Genomic DNA, 16,993 nt, shown 5'->3' with positions numbered 1-16,993 from the left:
CTGTCGCAGGCTTTCACTTCTTAAGGACTGTATGAAAATCACTGTATGAGTATCCATTTCTTAAGGTAAGAGCATACAGTCGTCAGGGTCACAAGAAAACTTAACAACATTGTGTGGTAATGAGCCCCGGGCTCTAAACCATAAAGCAGCAACAAACCACAATGTTAGGAGAAAATAATTCTTAAAACTCCTCATTTTTAAAAACAGTTGTGTGATTTCCACTTTACAATACTGAATGCTTGCTGTGGCAACCCTGCAAGGTAGGAGGTGGAGGAACTGCAAAGAGAATTGATATTTTAGCATGAGGACAGATTCTGATGGCATTTGCAACCCTGCCACAATGTGCAGTAACACCATTCATTTCAAGAGAGCTTCTTAGGATACAGCTACACATAAAAGATATCAGAATCCAGCCCTATACATCCCATATGCCTCTCTCTGATTGTTGCAGCAATACACAAAAGTCCAAATGCAGCCGGCTCTGCTGCAGAGCCTGAAATGAGCTTAATCATTTATTCTGTTCAGCAAAACAAATGGGCCTTCTGTGCATTTTCACTAAACACTTGCAATAACTAAACCCGGAATCATTCCTCTGATGCTATTATTCCGTGCCCAGCCCTAGAGCCTCTTTAACATCTTTGCTTTATAGAACCATCTTTGGGGGAAAATCTCTGGCTCTCTGTTTCCTCAGCTTTCTCAAGCTCTGCTCCTTAGCAGGCATGACTTTGCTCTCCCACTGCAGCATTCACTGGATTAAAGTGTGCCCAGAAACTCTCAGATGCCATAATGCCTCTATTAATCAACCAGCAGAAACGCATACAGATCCAGTGCCGCTAGCTAAGAAGTCAGGTTTAGAGCATCTGAGAGCAATCAGACAGACATTGCAACTGAGCAAATGAATTAATGAGCCTATTACCCCATTGTATCATCACAGCCATTGAATTAATACTGTATTTACACATTACTCCCACACTCACTAAGCGGCTTGATAGGCCTCCTTCCGCCTCAAAAACAATTAAGCTGTATACTGATTTTTCCTTCACAGTGTAGTTAAAAGCAAGAGACAATCCTTGATGTTGCAGGGTGAAGTGAAGGCTCTGTTGCTCTCCATTCAATATTAATTTTGAGTACTCAGCTGGGTTCTGTGGAAAAAAACAAACTTGGTTACACTTCCTTCAGATGAGAAAGGACCTGGCTGTTCCCACCAAGTGAAACCCTATCATCTCTTCAAGGGAACCTGTAAAGAGAGGTTAAAAGTCAGAGCTGTCTTCTACAGCAAAGGACCTATGTTGACCTATAGGCTTTGGGCAGTCAAGCCAGAGCTTGGAGTACCTTCCCTTGTTGGATGCAACCCTAAGGTCAGGGAACACCTTCTGCTCACACAGCTACCCCTTCTCCTGGCCCAGTTCTGCCCCAATGGGACCACACCTAAAACATGGCAGGCTGCTGGTGGCCAGTGGACTACTGGACTGAGTCCCAAACCAGCCTGACCCGTAAAGTAATCTGGAAGCTGAAATAGGAAACAACCCAGTCCCCATGCCCAGTTAACTGCCTTCCCATTTCTTTCCTCCTTTGCAGGTAAAAACTGTTCAGATGCCATCCAGATCCCAGCAGCAATTCCTGGTCTGAGCACTGAGAGATGTGAGCTGAATGTCCTACATGCTCATATCAGGACAATTATCCTTTATTCCTAATTACAGGTGAATGTATTTAGCCATTTCCTCCTTTGCCATGGAAATATGTCTCCAAACTTTCCATTTCTGTCTCATCAACAGAGATAATATGCTCCATTTTTAAAACTGTTCCCATGCACTTCTAAGGCACTGGAGGAGAACAAGCTCTAGCATCTGTGGGCTTTATTAGAAAATGCCTGAAAAAAAGCCCACCATTACTTCGATGGGACACAAGTCAGGCCTTCCAGCCCCACATATATGCTTACCTGAAAAGCCTCCACGGGCTGCTGAAATAGGTCCCGGTCTTGGATTGTCACTTGAACAGGGTTCTTTGCCAAATTCAGGACCCGAATTAAACTTTCTTCTGGGACAAGTTGAGGCATATCGGTTTCCTAATTAAAGTAAAAGGCTTTAAGTGCCATCTGTATGCTTTATTAGCACTTTAATATCTCTTCATTTTTAGCCATAATACTCTTCCTCTCTGTAATGACACTTTTCCATCCCTTCCTCATCAGAAGTTGCACTGAGAGAAAACTGAACATAAATCTTATTTAGGGAGGTTTCCTCATAGTAGCTCAATAGCCAACCTATCATTCCTCCCAAAACCTGCTCTTCACACTGCTAAGCGTACAAGCTACACAACTGCTGGGTAGGTAGAACAATGTCATTGCTTTCATTATACAGCTCCCTAGTGCCCAGATTTAACCAACTGCCATATCAAAATGGAAAAAAATTGTGCTTAGCTTTCAAAAGCAGTGACCAGAATAATTATTTCCCACTGCAGTCAGTGACTGGGAAAAGAATTAGGCCAGAAGCTAAGCAGTTTTGAAAATCCCAGTCCAGCTCCATGTCTGTAATCGGTGCTTTTGCCTTACATGACACCATGCTATCTAACTGCTGACTGGATAGATCTTATTCCCAGTTTTCTGAGAAAGGAAAGATGATGCCTTCAGCACAGAAGTATCTCTTTCTGTCAGGAATCATTTCCTAGAAAGAGTACATCAATCTATATCAGCCTTGTACTACCTGCAGATCTAAAAAAGAAGGGGGGTGGGGGTGGGGTGGGTATGTGTAAAAAACATCTCTTTTTTTTCTCACTTTATTTTCAAGTAGCTGCCAGCAATGCTTCAGAGACATTAATTTTTTTCTATCTCATCCTGTAACTTGGGTATTGCAGGCAGGGCAATTTGAACATAACTCAGTGGGGGAGACATACTGTCAGAGTGATAGGGCGACACTGATTTCCCTGTACCCATATGCTGCTCTGGACCAACAAGCCTGTTAATGTTATCCAGCAAATTCCATTACTATGGCTTTTCACCTTTGCAACCCAGAGCCAAGCCAAGGTGGGCCATCCAATCCCCCTCTTTGCCAGAGCTTTTAGTGGCCTTCAGGGTAAAATTTCCATGCACAGGCAGGAGGAACCTCTAACTCACCTTGCCTCTGCCTGGAGAAGTCAGCCACAGCCACGGCAGACTTTCAGTGCTCGGCCAGAGCTGCTGGTGGTGGCAATGAGAGCATTTCTTTGCTCATGTAAAGAGACCAGAAAGAAGACCTGAACCCACAAAGTCTCATTTCAGTGGGGGACTTGTCAGTGGATTCACCTGAGGAACCAGCAGATGTTAATCCAGGGCTGTGTGCCAGCCACTCTAACAGAACATTTTAAGTATACATGGAAGCTTTAAAAATTAATCCTATAGTAACATTTGTGAGACAAAGGTTAGCCAAAGTCTGCACAAGGCTGGTCATGGGCCAGAAACAAATGGCAGAGATCTGCAGGGGCTAACATCAAATTTAAAAGAGATTTGCTGCCATTCTGTCTGGGGATGCCTGGCAGTCCCTGATGCCTTTGACTACAGAAGTGACTGCATTTACCTGCCTCACTGGAGAAACAATTTGGCTTGTAAAAACCCACATCTCCACCCTAAAGTAGGAAAGTAATTAAATTAAAAACCCCAAACCAACACACACACACACAGAGGAAAAAAAAAAAAAAAATCAACCAAAAAAACCTCAACAAACCAGTAAAATATAGGCAAGCTACAGCAAGAAATAGGAAAGAGAACAGACTACCTTTTGGGAATTAATCACTAGCATTAACTAGATGTCTGTCAAGCACTTTGACGATGGAAATCTATAATATAGACCAATACAGATGACCAGCACAGCAAAACTGCAAAGACTAGAAAGAGACAGAGACAAAGAGAGGGAAAAGTAGACAAAGTAAGAATTATCATTAGCAACTGGATCAGTATGCTTAATTATAAAGAACACATTAAAAGTTATGATCAAGGAACACAATGGTTAAAAGGATTATCTAAAAGGCATCAATAAAAGCACCCCAGGGAAAGAAAGTATTTCTGAGGAATCCCTTATGCTATACTTACATTTATTTTGAGTTCTACAACAGCTGCAAGTCCAAATGCCATTCCTGCAAGGATCATACCTGTTGCCATTTTCCTAATAGGTCTATGGAGCAAATGAAAGAGGTTCCATTAAGAAAAAAAAGTCATTTAAAATGTAGAATACCATTCCTCAGAGCCAAAGATGTGCCAAAACCATGTAATAAACCGTCCAACAGGTGGCACTGGGGATGACATGCTGTTTAAATTGCCAATCATTTAACTTAAAACTATTCTGTTATTCTGTATAAGGCCAGCACTGAGGCCAATTAAAACTGATATGCCATGAAAAAAGGTCTTTGCTTGCAAGTTTCATATTATCTTGTTCCTAGCTCTTCTAGTGGGAATAGCTCATGCCATTATGTTAACCTGTGAAGTTGGAAGGAGCACTAGAAATGATATATCTTCAAGTCCCTTTTGGGAAAGGCAGAAGAAAAGTAGCATGCTATTTAGCAGCAGGAATGAGGAGCAGAAAAATGTGTAGTTTGTGTCATCAATGTTTCTGACCATCTGTGGCATCATTCTGGGTTATTTCTCATGCCAATACATTTACATTTCTAGAGAATAAAGAGCTTGCTTCTGAACTCAGAGAAAAACTAGTGCAACTCTACCAGAGTTACATGAGACAATCTGATATAAAGCAGAATAAAATAGGTCCAGAATGGCAGGTCCAAACTTTGAGTTGTTAAGATTTGAAATCAATCTGGTTCAAGATTCTGTGGTCTCCACTCTTTGTAATGGTCTGGATTCACATTCCAGATTGACTGGGCTGTGGGAAATCCAGATCAGGAACGCAAATTCTGTCTCTCAGTTACATGCCCTGGGACAAGAAAATATTTACTGCTTGCATATCTTGTAATAAAAAAAATGGGTTTGATCTTCAACGCTGCATTGGGATTTTGCAGCACAAACTTTTGCAGCCACATAGGCTAACACCCTGCACGCTACACTGGTTCCACAGCCACTTCTACAGCTAAACTGGATAGGAGCCTGTTAGTACCCTGCATCCAGGGGACAGAAACAGCATGGCATTCAGTTCTGAGTGGTGCATGAGTTTGTGCTGCTGAGTCAACTACTCTGTCAACTGGTCATCAGGCAGGAGGTTTTCTGTCAAGTCGGGGCTCAGTCCAGGGCATGGGCTCACACTGAGGTAGCATGGGGAAGCACAGCTTCCCATGTGTGTCCTCCAAAGGGCACCATTTTGCAGGGCTGGACAATGTCTTTGACATGTCTTTAGGTGCAGGTAATTCAGCATGATGGGAAAGGATCAGCAGGGTGAGGGGTAGGCTGCAGAGGCTCCTTCCATCCCCATTTTATGTGCTTTTGTCTATCCAGCATTTTAGTTTGGATTAGGAACATGCTTTTTACGCCAATCTCCCACTCATCGCCCCTTCCCACACTGTGGTTCATGTTGAGATGTGGTGCTGGAGCATGGAAATGTGGTTCCTTTCCGCTCAAACTGCACTGGCAGAGGCACTCCATGAGCACACATAACATACTCCCACTGCTAAACAGCATCAGTCCACAGAGGCAGACTACAGACACTCCAAAGTAAAATCCCCCAAAATGCATAAAGTGCGCCTCAGAGCCAACCTGGAGGTCTCCTCGTATTACAGTGCACTTTTTGCTAACATAGACTAGGGATAAAATGCTTGGGCCATATGGAAATTCCCTTACGTACTCATTGGTTCAGATCCTAGTGAATCTGCTTTCATAACACCACAGGTAGCCCACATGGGATGGTGAATTTAGCCCTATGGGGACCTTTCAAGGTGGAAATTATTTAGGGGTGATACAGGAGATAAGGTGAAGAACATGTTGATCAAATTCAAAGAATGACAGTTCATATCCACTTTCAGGGAAAATCTGTACAGAGCAGAATCCAATATCACTGAATTTTTCCCTCTGAAGTTTCCAGGGGCTATGGAAGAGGGTGATGTTCCCTCTTCGGGCTGAATTAAAGGCAAGTACTGGGAAGGGTGAATGGAAATTCGTGTTTCTCCTCCTCAAAAGCTATTCTGCACACTTGCTGCAAAAGAAAGAGCACTGAGGCATCTGCATTATCCCCAAGTACTTACGTGAAATTAAATTTGCACATGTTTATCAGGGGGTAGAGCCCAAGGTCAAAAATTGGGATGAAGACAAGAATAAGAAGTGGATTTAAGAACTGCAATACAAAAGAATGGGAGTTTAGTGACTAGAAAGCAACTTGCAGTAATTAAACTCATAAAGCACTGTCCTCCAGAAATAATTCCATTACAGAAAGGACATGAACAAACACTTAAAAACCTCCTTTTAAAATATAATCATAGTTTGCACTTCGACAGCTTCTGCTATTTAGTTTTCACAGGCACGAATACATTTTGTTCATATCCTCCCCTCCAAGAGGTAAGCAAGCAGCACTAGTCAAGTTTCCCTGAAGAGAGAACTGAAGCATTATGTTTTTGAAGAGTACAAAACCCACTGACAATAGAGGCAGATGACCTTCTGTGCTGTGGTGGGACCTTACAACAAATCAGCAATAACGGAAACATCTTGGGATTTCAGCAAAATCCCAGAGAAACAGGCACTATTCTGTGAGATTGGCAATTTCTCACACTTCCACGCAGCTTGGTAATCCCCCAGGAACTAAATTTCTCCTGGGAGGGCCAGAGCTTGTCTGCCAGCCAGCAGTGGCAGAGCAAGAAAATTGAGAGTGATGGAGAACAAGCAGAGAGGAATGCTGTTTCAGTTTCGAAGGAAGATTTCAGGGAACAGGACAGCTTTGAATTTCTCCAGAGCTGTTCAGTGTAAGAATTGTAATCAACTGTGACAACACAGCACCGTCTTGGAGACTTCACATTTTCATCTGCCCTGCAGAAAGGGAGGAAGGAAACATATTTCAGGTACAACATTCAACCCAGTGCAGGGGCATGTTAAAAGCAGACGCAGCTTGTATCCTCCACATGCTAGCACTAGTTCAAGAACTATTATGGTGGCATGTCTCCCCACACCTCTGCATTATTCTGCAGGATTCAACCTCGGTGTTAGGACATCCTTGGGGTCTTCTGAACCCCAAGACTAAGCCTGCAAAACAGCTAGTGAGCAATAAGACAGAGTCACACCACAGCAGTCAGCAGGAGCACTGCTATTACCTTCAAAAGGAGCAGAGAAAGGCCACTGGTCCCATGAGAAAAATAAAAATGATAGAGAAAAAGAAAAAGAAAATACATTTATAAGGGATACCCTATAGTATCTTTTACCTGCATTTGGTCAGGCTGAAGGACATATATTCCCTGAAACAAAAAGATATTCCAAGTGATTCGTAAACACCATAATATAACAGTGCATATAGCAAATAACTATCCAGTCCAGTAGAGGCCTTAGCAGCAAACGTGGTTTCCTCAAATGGTTTATGTTGGCTTTAGCAGCTGATATTGTGCTCTTGACACTTGTCATCTAAGGACACAGTGTTTTATGAGAATCGTTTTGCAGAAGGAAGCAGCACTCAGTCCTTGATATATGGCAGCTGGGACACAGCCTGTTACAGGTACTGAGACCCATCTTTCAGGCTGGTTGAGCTATGAACTAGGTGACTGGGGAGGAATGGGCATGTTAGTGCCCAAGTTGGGATTTGGGCTTAGAGCTTCCTCCTTCCCTGCTTCTGTAATAGGAAAAACCCAAATCCTACAGGTGAGTTCTCTCAAGCTTCAGGACCCTCTGAGCTCCGTTGGCAATTCTCCCAAGCACACCAAAAGGATAACTAAAGACAATCCCTGAGTCAGCAGGCTGCACAAACACCTCTTTCCTCCCTCCACCTGCCGAGGGCACCTAATGGGCTTTGGTCAACTGTGACTTCTTGGTTTGAGCCAGGAGTCCTCAAGGCTGTAAGAGATGCCTCACATTTGCATCACTGTACCCAGCACCCACAATCAGGCAAGGTCAACAGGGGTGGAAGGAGGGAACCCAGTCCCCAAAAGGGACCAATGAGCTGTCTCCAGGGAGAGGCTGGAGTCTGAACTCCACACAATGCTTTTAATTTGAAATTAAGATGAAGAGAAGAGGCGGAAAAATTAAGAAGGAAATAATATCTTTCCAAGAAAGCACTGTGGGGGTTTGTCTCCTGCCTACCAGCAGCTGCCTCCTGGGAGAGTGGAAACCGCTGGTTACAGCAAAGGAGTCTTACAATTAAAAATATCAGGCAAATATCCCCTCCTGCTACTTTGTGCACACTATACAAATGTGCCATTAGGAAACAAGCCTGCAAATATTTCATCTCACACTAAATCATTCCTTGTTTAATTCCGGACTTCCTAGCTGAGCCCTTTGTCTGCAGAAGGGAAAAGCATGGAATATTACAAACATGAACTCCAACAAGCCTAATAGTGGGATCACCCCGATGTTGCAGTTAAATCTCACCTTCATGAGTTGGGACAACTCACCAGTGGAGAGCAGATGAGACTGAAACATAAGCCAAAAAGCTATCTGAGTTGGTGTGACAAAAAAGCCCTGAATATATCCTTCTCCACCAGGGAGAGTTTAGTAAGTGACATCTGGTGATTCTGCTATATCTTCTTGCTAATGGATCACTAAGTGCATGTGAGCAAAACAGCAGAAAACAAAGGTTTTAGATAGACATCACAAAGACTGCATGAACTTTCATTGCTTTGTCTTTCTGAGGTGGGTAAATATTACCCAAGGTGTAGTCTTTTTCATGCCTCATTTGAATTAATTAAGCCTAATGAGTATCACATGCTGAGAGCCCAATTTTTAACAGGAGTGACATAGCAGGGCTCAAATTTTGGGCTTTAAGTCAATTTTAAACTGGAAAATGGGCATTTACAATCCTAAATTCTGATGTGAGCATCCACAGGTAAGGTGGCCTGTTAAAACACATATGTCTGGAAGCCAGCCCTGTATGGTGGTATCTTTAGGTAGATAGCTGATCCACATTTATCTGGCACTGCACCCTGTACCATTTACCATTCACATCTTTGAAGAACTTTATGGCTACTAATTAATCCTCATCTCATCTTTACCCTATACATAGAATTCCTGCTGGTTCTGAGAGGCTTCATTAGTGTATCACCAAGTAAGCCAGAGCAGAAATATCCAGCTACAACAGCTCTAGTTACACCTTCCAAGGGCTGTGTGAACTTTCCATGACTTCTTTGACTTCAGTGGAGGTAGCAGGTTGGAAATCCTACCTGCTCAAGGTCACAGAGCAACTGGTTGCCAGTAGGTCAGCACTTCTGACCTTGCAGGCTGCTGACGGCTCCCCAGCCCTCACTCCTTGCCAACATGTGCTGTGATGAATTGAACATGGCTGCATAGAGCCTCTCGCTTCTAAGCACCAAAAGTGCAACTAACTCACCCAGACTCATCAAGCAGATGCTCTTAGTACTGCAAGACTCTGGTTAAAAAGCAAGAGCAGTGATGTTACTACTAGTTTTACCAGCCCTGGTGACATTAAGTACTTACAAAATCAGCGTTCATTTTTGTGGCTTGCAAAGTCCACCTGGATCCCTAAGGAGAAAACAGAGAGCTGTGAAGCCTTCAAGATGTCCTATGGGACTAGAAAACATGAAGACAGAGAAGATGATAGTGCTGGAGGTCTTATTTCCCACCTCTTCCTTCCCTTCCCTGTAACACCTGCCAGTAGACAGGGCACATTCTTCTTTCTCACCCGCCCGTGCCAGACACCCAGCAGGACTGCGAAGGGGTGGCCAGCAGTGATAGTGGGTACTGCCTTAGTAAGCCCCTGGACACCTGGTAGGAGCGTGGCTCTCTGTATCCCCAGGATGCTTTGATGTTATCCTGGAAGGACAAGGGGGCAAACCCAAGTCGGCAGGCAGACCTGCAATGCACTGTACTGTACCTGCTGATCAAACAGGGCCCAGAACATTGGCAGTGGTATGAAGAGGAAGAGAACACGTGTCACCATTTTAACCTCCCCAATCAGCTGTTTCTATAAAGGGAACAGGCAAAAAGGTAAGATGAGGGTGAAAAGCCAACAGGTGATTCAAGTCACGAAGCATGAGAGCTCCTATTTCTTTCTCCATGGCAGTTATTCATTGCACCTATTCATGATGCTGGACATATTTGCATTTCTGCATTTCAGTGCAGCACCTAAACTGTCCATTAAGGGTCAGGAGAGTACAGATGTGGGAGGGGACCAGAAAAGTGAGAGCCCGGTGCATGTGAGGAGTGGTGTGGCCAGGCCAGTCTTGCTGCCTCCCCTGTCTGTCTGCCCACCTTCCCCCTTCCCCCTCCAAACCTGCCAGTTAGAGCGTCACTTACGGAGTATTTTTCTGACGCCCAGTCCAGCCAGTGATCTCTCTTTGGAATCTGACGGGAGCGGTTTTTCAGCCGGTTTTTAATAGCAAACTAGGGAGAAAAACAGGTAACTCCCTTGTGGCCTACCTGCCCTTGCCACATTCCTAACTCAAGGCTGCCCTCCCCATCCCCAAATGTAAGTGGCACCAGAAAATTGATGGGGTTTTGCTGGACACTTGCAAACCTCAGGTTGGATGCTTTATGAGCAATTCTCTGCAGGGAAGTTTCTATGACATTGGTTAATTGAAGGTATGATGTGGGAATGAACTACCTCATAGGCTTGTCTTTCAGAGACAAACCTGACACTAGCCTCCAAAGACTGTTTCACGTTTGATTTAAAACCTGCTACATAATAAAGCTTTAAACGTAATTTCTTCAGTTCTCTTCCAAAAAGCACCTGTTGGATTGACCGCTGTGCTAGGGAGGAAATGCCTCATTACCCAAAGCAATGTCAAAACCAGAACTCTCACTTCCTTCTTGTTCTGTAGACCTTTCTTTGCATATTCCTGGTGCAGCCCATGCCTCATTCACTCCTAGATCAGCTTTTGAGTTGGTTTCTCACTGGAGGAGAAATCAGTGACACTGTATTTTTAACTTGTTTGTTTATGCTGTGTGCTCCAGTCACTGAACACAGCCACCCTGGCAAAAAGAGTGGCAGACCTCACTTAGAAATCCTATCTTTAAGATCTGGCCTGTTTCCCCAAGGTAAATCTGTCACCAGGATTGACCTAGGTAAAAAGAAAACATCTGCTGTTAGCAACAGCTTCCTGAAAAAGAAACATCATTATCTACCTAATAATAAGAGACTATCTTTTCACATACTATATTCAGCTCACACACTATGAAAAATAATTGATAAGGCTATAATGCAACTTCAGCAGGTGTCTCTTGCATTTACATGAACTTGCTGAATGTGCATAATATGAATGTGTACTATTACTGTCTCCTGAACTGATAAACTTCAGTAAAATTATTCAGCTGAAAAAAATAGAGTCATATATCTGATACTCTGTGAGTTTCTGAATTTTCCTTTCAATTCAGTCTCCACCAGCATCTGCCACTAGTGGTTCTACTGACATCAACTGAACAGTTCATGAAGCTAAGGAAAAGCATTTGAAATGTTGAAAGAATAAACTAGGACCTAAATCTGTTTCTTACTCCTTACAGCTCATCAGCAAGATATCCAGGTGCAGCATACTGAACCCCAAATGTCACCCCCCCTTTCCCTTTGCTCTTTTCTGACCTGCAACCTCAGAGTCATGCTTGAAAAAGAGAGAATGGCACACACTTACGCCAATGCATTTGCACACTTCCAGTAAGACGTTCCCTTGTGGTGGTGTTTTTCTGTACAGTCCACTTCCAGCAATGAACACAACTGAAAAAATATTATAATCCAAATGGGAATTCGGACTCAATCCTGCATTACCTTCTGGGAATGATGCCCCACCCCTGTATTCAACAGAAATCCTCTGCCCTTGGGGCTTACAGGATTACACTTTTAACAAAATAAATATACAGGACTCCTTTAATGCCTTTGAATGGAACAAAATGCAAGATCCTACAAGAGGCAGTATAATCCCTAGGGAAGTCACTGTCATCTTCTCATGATCAGCTCTGGCACAACAGGCATCTCCACATCTAATTCATGCTGGGAATCAAAGCTTTGAAAATTCCCTCCATCTATGCTTTTTGTAGGCTAAACTTAAAATACAATCCACATTGAATTGCTGCACCTGATGTTGGAAATCATCCCTGACTTATTGCAACCATGTGAGGATTAATCCAGGTCCAACGTGGGCTCTGTGTACTTGCATCTCACACACATTTCAATGGAAACTGCCACACAAGTCACTGCATCACACACTGGTGTTAACAGAAATTACCTCCATTTATGGTTTCCATGAAGGGTTATACAATTTAAGATATTGTTTTGTCTTGGTTTTCTCCCTCAAAGCACAAAGAATATTGGACTGAGGCTTCAAAATCCTGTCAGAGATGGGGCTATCTGATTACACATCATTTGCCCTGCTCTTTGAGAGCCTCTGAGCACATTGCAATTCTGAAGACATTAGCAGGAAGAAGCACAATAAAACCTGAGTGTGAAATCCATATAGTCTGTCCACAGCCAGTGGAGAAAAGCAGGCACCTCTGTCCTAACACAAGAGGCCCAGGACACTGCAGGGAACTCACCATTTCTCTTTGCTGACTGTGAAGACCCTTTGCATCCAGTTTTGACTTGCAGAACTGTCAGAGAGACCTCTGAAGTCAGTTTAGGTGTGTAGCACTGAAAGACACTTGTCCAAAGTCACCCAGAGTGGTTAGTTGCACTACCTGATTTTTAGCATCTCCCTGTGGACCTGTTGGTGCCTCTAAAAGGAGATTCATTAGGTTTGCTGAAATACGTTCTGGCGATGCCATTGCCTCCTTTGGGAACTGAGGCTCCTGCATTAGGTTTGGCATTTGGAATTAAATAGCATCAAACCTCCCCCATCTTTCAGAAACTGAAGCAGCCCAGAAAATCTTGCTCCATTCTGATTTCCATTCTGCCTCTATACCTATTCTTGCTTTCCATCATCACAGGGAGAGGGCCAGTCAGGGCTGAAAGGGTATTTTCTCCAGTTCTGCATGCTGCTCACATAGTCAAATATATTACTTCCAAGAGCATTTTAGCATGTTACAAAAGAACACAGAGCTGCTTTGCCGGGCAGGCCGTGGAATCTGGCAGCAGGATACTAGCTAAAAACACACTTCGATTGATGCCCTCACCAAAACTGCAATATTTACTCCATTTTCCCCTGGGCAACTACCACTCTGCTAGAAACATTCATCACACAATGGTGCACAGAGGAGCCTGTGCTGCCTTAAACTGATAGGAACAGGCCACAGGGGGGAAAAGAAGCTTCTCAAGCCCATGACCATGCACTTTTTTGAAAATAATTGCTGTAATGTTAGCTGTGGCCTGGTGACATTTCTCCAGTGTCCTGATTCTTCTCTCTGATAGAAGTTTGAGGGGAGAGAGCAACATTCAAAATCTCTGGGGGATGAACTTTTCAAATCACAGATGCTGTGGTGAAATCACACAATTGCTTGGTCTCTCAATTAAGCTAACAAGCTGAATGAGAAGTCACCCCATGCTGTGTCAAAACCTCTCAAATGCAGCGTAAGAAGGGGACCGCTCCCCTCAGCAGCTTGCAACTGTGAAACTACAGCTAATGGTGTGTCCTCTGCATTGGCTACCAAGGAGTAACAGTAAGAGTGTGGAAATCGCCAAGTATTTTATAAGGGTTGAAGAAGAAATCTTGACAAGTACATTAATGGGGCTAAGATGCAAGCTTTAGGAAGCAGGGTGATTGCAGCTGCCTTCTGACACTTGGACAATAAGGGCTTTTTATTGCAACATAATACTAAGTTGTCACCGTAATTGTGGGAATTACTTCAGCCCAAGCAAAGTGAGACAGCTCAGAATAAACTAACATCTCATTCAGGTCCTTCTGTGATTTCTGTGGTGCATAGATTCTGAAGCAAAAGTCTGAGCCATTAAAGATGGCCCCAAGCTGCAAAGAGCCTGTGGAAAGGTTAGAAGTGGCATGCTAAGCTTCTCTTCTATAAGCTGGGGAACTCTGAGAACTGCTTCGATTGCAGTTCAAAGGCCAAGCCTGCTCATAGGCAAAGCTGCAAGCCATCAGGAGAATCATTTTGGTGCCTCCCTTTGCTTTATAAAGTAAGGCAATTGTATTGTGAAACATCTACCAGACCACCCTCTCATCAGTATCATGATAAAGGATTGTAGTAAAACCATGGTCTGCCCACCACTAAGTGAACTAGTGGTTTTTCTTGCTGTTCTGAACCGTGGAATTGTTGGATGACCTTGAACGCTTGAGTTTCCCATTGCAGTGTCCATGCAGAGCTAGTGAATTTGTGCATTTTCTCATCTATCCATGGACTCAAAAATGGTAACTCCTATTACACGCATTATTGTTTCCACTCACCAAGTGCCAACACCATCAGAGCTGCTGGGACACCAAAAGCCAGTGCATAACAATCCTCTCCAAAACATTTCACATCCCCTGAAAAAGAAGTCAGAAATAAAAGCACCTCATTACAGTCAGACTTATGTTACTGGGGTCTTTGATTTGCCTCCCCAAAGTCAGTCACTTCCCCTGGCTTTAAATCTTCTTCGCTGGTGCTTGACACTGTGAATTGAATCTCCTTGAAACAGTTGTCCTCCCTTGATGAAGACAATTTGGAAGCAGGGTTAGTGTCTGCCAGCAGAAGCCACTGATAATGGGATATTGATGAGAATGGTAGAAGGGAGGGGGCAGACAAATAGGTAGAAAGAAGTAGTAGGAACTGTAATTGGGAAAAAAAGACACAACATTTAAAATAACCTAAAGCCATTCTGTATTTGCCTAGATCTAAATAACCAGTACTGTGTTTCCACATTATTTGTGCCAGCCACATGAGTTACTGAGCTGAAAACCTGGATGTGATTTCACAGCAACCTACAGTGGACAAAGTGGAAGCCAATACCCCTACTATATATGTAGAAGCACAGGATTAGTCTTAAAAATCCGGTTCCCTTTCTTGCCGCTTTCCCAATCTCACTAGAGGCAGCCTGCTCCAAATGTCAGGTCTTGCAATAACCCATCAGGAAGCCAGGTTTGTTACAGTGTGGCTTTGATTGATCTGAGCTATGGTTCACCGAAACCCTGCGCCTCTTGGACCAGGTCAATCCTTGCACCACGTGAACTTAGAGGTCCAGTTGCAAACAGCAAGCCAGCAGTGGGCTCTGTGTTTGTATGCCGGTGGCTACAAATTACTGCATTCTTACATGGAGTAATAACAAAATGGCTAAAATAAGCCAACATAGTTAACAGGAAACCAACCCATGAAGCCTTCAGTTGTTCCTGTTTGTTGTCCCTGGGCAGTTACGGTCAGCTGCATAGCTGTGTGTGTGCATAGCATTTATTTACTTATTTTCAGCAATTTAGCTGAAATCCAACAAAGCTGGCAGTGAGACATTATGGGCACACTGAACTTTTGACATGCAAAATGAGTTGGACTTCTCCACTTAGAAGTATATATTCCACATTTCTGCCAAATGTCTACGAACTGCATTTCTTGCTCTTCCAAGAAAAACTTTCACACTTAGCAGAAATTTTACTCTTTCCCCATCCTCTCCACCTCATCTCCATGTTGCAACTAGTTTATTGCTAGGCTATATTGGCACAGTTTTGGTGTTCAAAGGGGACTGGATTTTCATCTGCCCACTGACTACATTGAGCAAAAGCCCCTTCCCAACAGAATGCTGACCTGGGGACACCAATGAGAGAAAGAACAAGAGATGCAGCATTTGTCTTTGGCCATACGCATGGTGTAAATATGACATGAAATGAACGGCCTGTTAAAATAACCACTCTGAACAAAGAAAACTTCCTGGAGGCCACGGGACGGAATGAAAAGAATTGCTACTAAGTGTGAAGGCTACCTTATCCCTCTCCCCATCCCTACCTCCTGTGGCCTGCCGCTCTGCCTCTGTGTCTGTATTTAGAGCATGCCAATCCCCTTGGCTTCTAGGCACTGTGATACAATGAAGTAAGTGCAGCAAGACTGAGGGACTAAGAGGGGTTGTGCAAGCTGCCTAGAATGTAAAGTAGGTCTTAAGTGGGGCACAGGCCTGTGCTTTGTCTTCAAGGCTAGCAGCTCAGGGCTGCAATCTTGCAAGCAGACCCACGCAGACACCCCTGGGTGCCAGGACAGAGCCCTCCAGAAGTCAGCAGCACCCTGTGGGAGGGAGAAGGTAGGACTTCAAAACCAGCCCTGCTAAGTTTTTCAGCCCTGACACCTGCATGGGTCAGCAGAGATCAGTTCCCATCCACAGGCTACCTGCAGGCAAGACTGGGGAATAATCCTTCACTGGCAATGGGGAGGATCAGATGACCATGTAGGTCCTTCCACCTTTCATATTTTAATTCTACAGTTCAGGCTGGCTTTGAAATACAACCAGGAATATAGTTTTTGTGACTTGTCTGCTAGTACTATAAATCTATTACACTGTTACGGCAGGATTAACAAGGCGTAAATGCAATACACTGGCCACTCCACAGAAAATGTAATTTCTGCCATTCAGTTGTCGTAAGAGCCCAACTACGCACAGCAGAGTAGTCAGAGGGCACCTAATTTATTGTCTTATTCTAAATCAACACTGACCTCTTAATACAGGAGTTACAAACGTGGAGATCAAACTTCCAGCATTAATGGATAAATAGAAGATGGAAAAAAACTTGCTTCTCTCCGAGGTCTAAAACAAGAGAAGACATTATCAATGTCACGGCTAATGCACAGCATTGGGCTTGCAAATTGAACACTATCAATTCTCTTGTTAGGAAGGCTGGGTAAATATTGACACACAGTGCATAAAATGTTAAGCAAACAAGCTTGCGTTCAGGTGATGGTAAATGCTCACACAAATCAGCTCACATTACTTGAGAAGTGCTTGGGGGCTTTTCGGCATTTCAGAGGAAAAGCCACTGCTTTGAGAGTGTTGTGAGATTGGAAGGAGGGGAGAGGATTTACTTATTCAGAACAGGTAGCATAATTCAG

At 43.7% G+C, this 16,993-nt stretch overlaps 1 protein-coding gene across 4 annotated transcripts in view; it reads right to left on the bottom strand.

Moving 5' to 3' along the window:
- SLC15A2 (solute carrier family 15 member 2) overlaps positions 1–16,993 on the bottom strand; it is a 39,180-nt gene that overhangs the window by 9,839 nt on the left and 12,348 nt on the right. For 3 of the 4 annotated variants that reach the window (XM_049810250.1, XM_049810269.1, XM_049810278.1), the window contains 11 exons: positions 16,601–16,691; positions 14,380–14,457; positions 11,683–11,765; positions 10,355–10,441; positions 9,933–10,022; positions 9,536–9,580; positions 7,318–7,350; positions 6,154–6,242; positions 4,061–4,142; positions 1,940–2,065; positions 978–1,142 (listed from right to left, as the gene is read on the bottom strand). In XM_049810250.1, the coding sequence (XP_049666207.1) occupies positions 978–1,142; positions 1,940–2,065; positions 4,061–4,142; positions 6,154–6,242; positions 7,318–7,350; positions 9,536–9,580; positions 9,933–10,022; positions 10,355–10,441; positions 11,683–11,765; positions 14,380–14,457; positions 16,601–16,691 (969 nt within the window). The remainder of the gene's footprint in view (positions 1–977; positions 1,143–1,939; positions 2,066–4,060; positions 4,143–6,153; positions 6,243–7,317; positions 7,351–9,535; positions 9,581–9,932; positions 10,023–10,354; positions 10,442–11,682; positions 11,766–14,379; positions 14,458–16,600; positions 16,692–16,993) is intronic. The other variant, XM_049810259.1, reaches the window with a different exon arrangement.

Source organism: Accipiter gentilis, chromosome 1 (assembly GCF_929443795.1).
Source record: "Accipiter gentilis chromosome 1, bAccGen1.1, whole genome shotgun sequence".
Classification (NCBI taxonomy): Eukaryota; Metazoa; Chordata; class Aves; order Accipitriformes; family Accipitridae; genus Astur; species Astur gentilis.
This window is presented reverse-complemented; position numbering and strand designations above follow the sequence as displayed.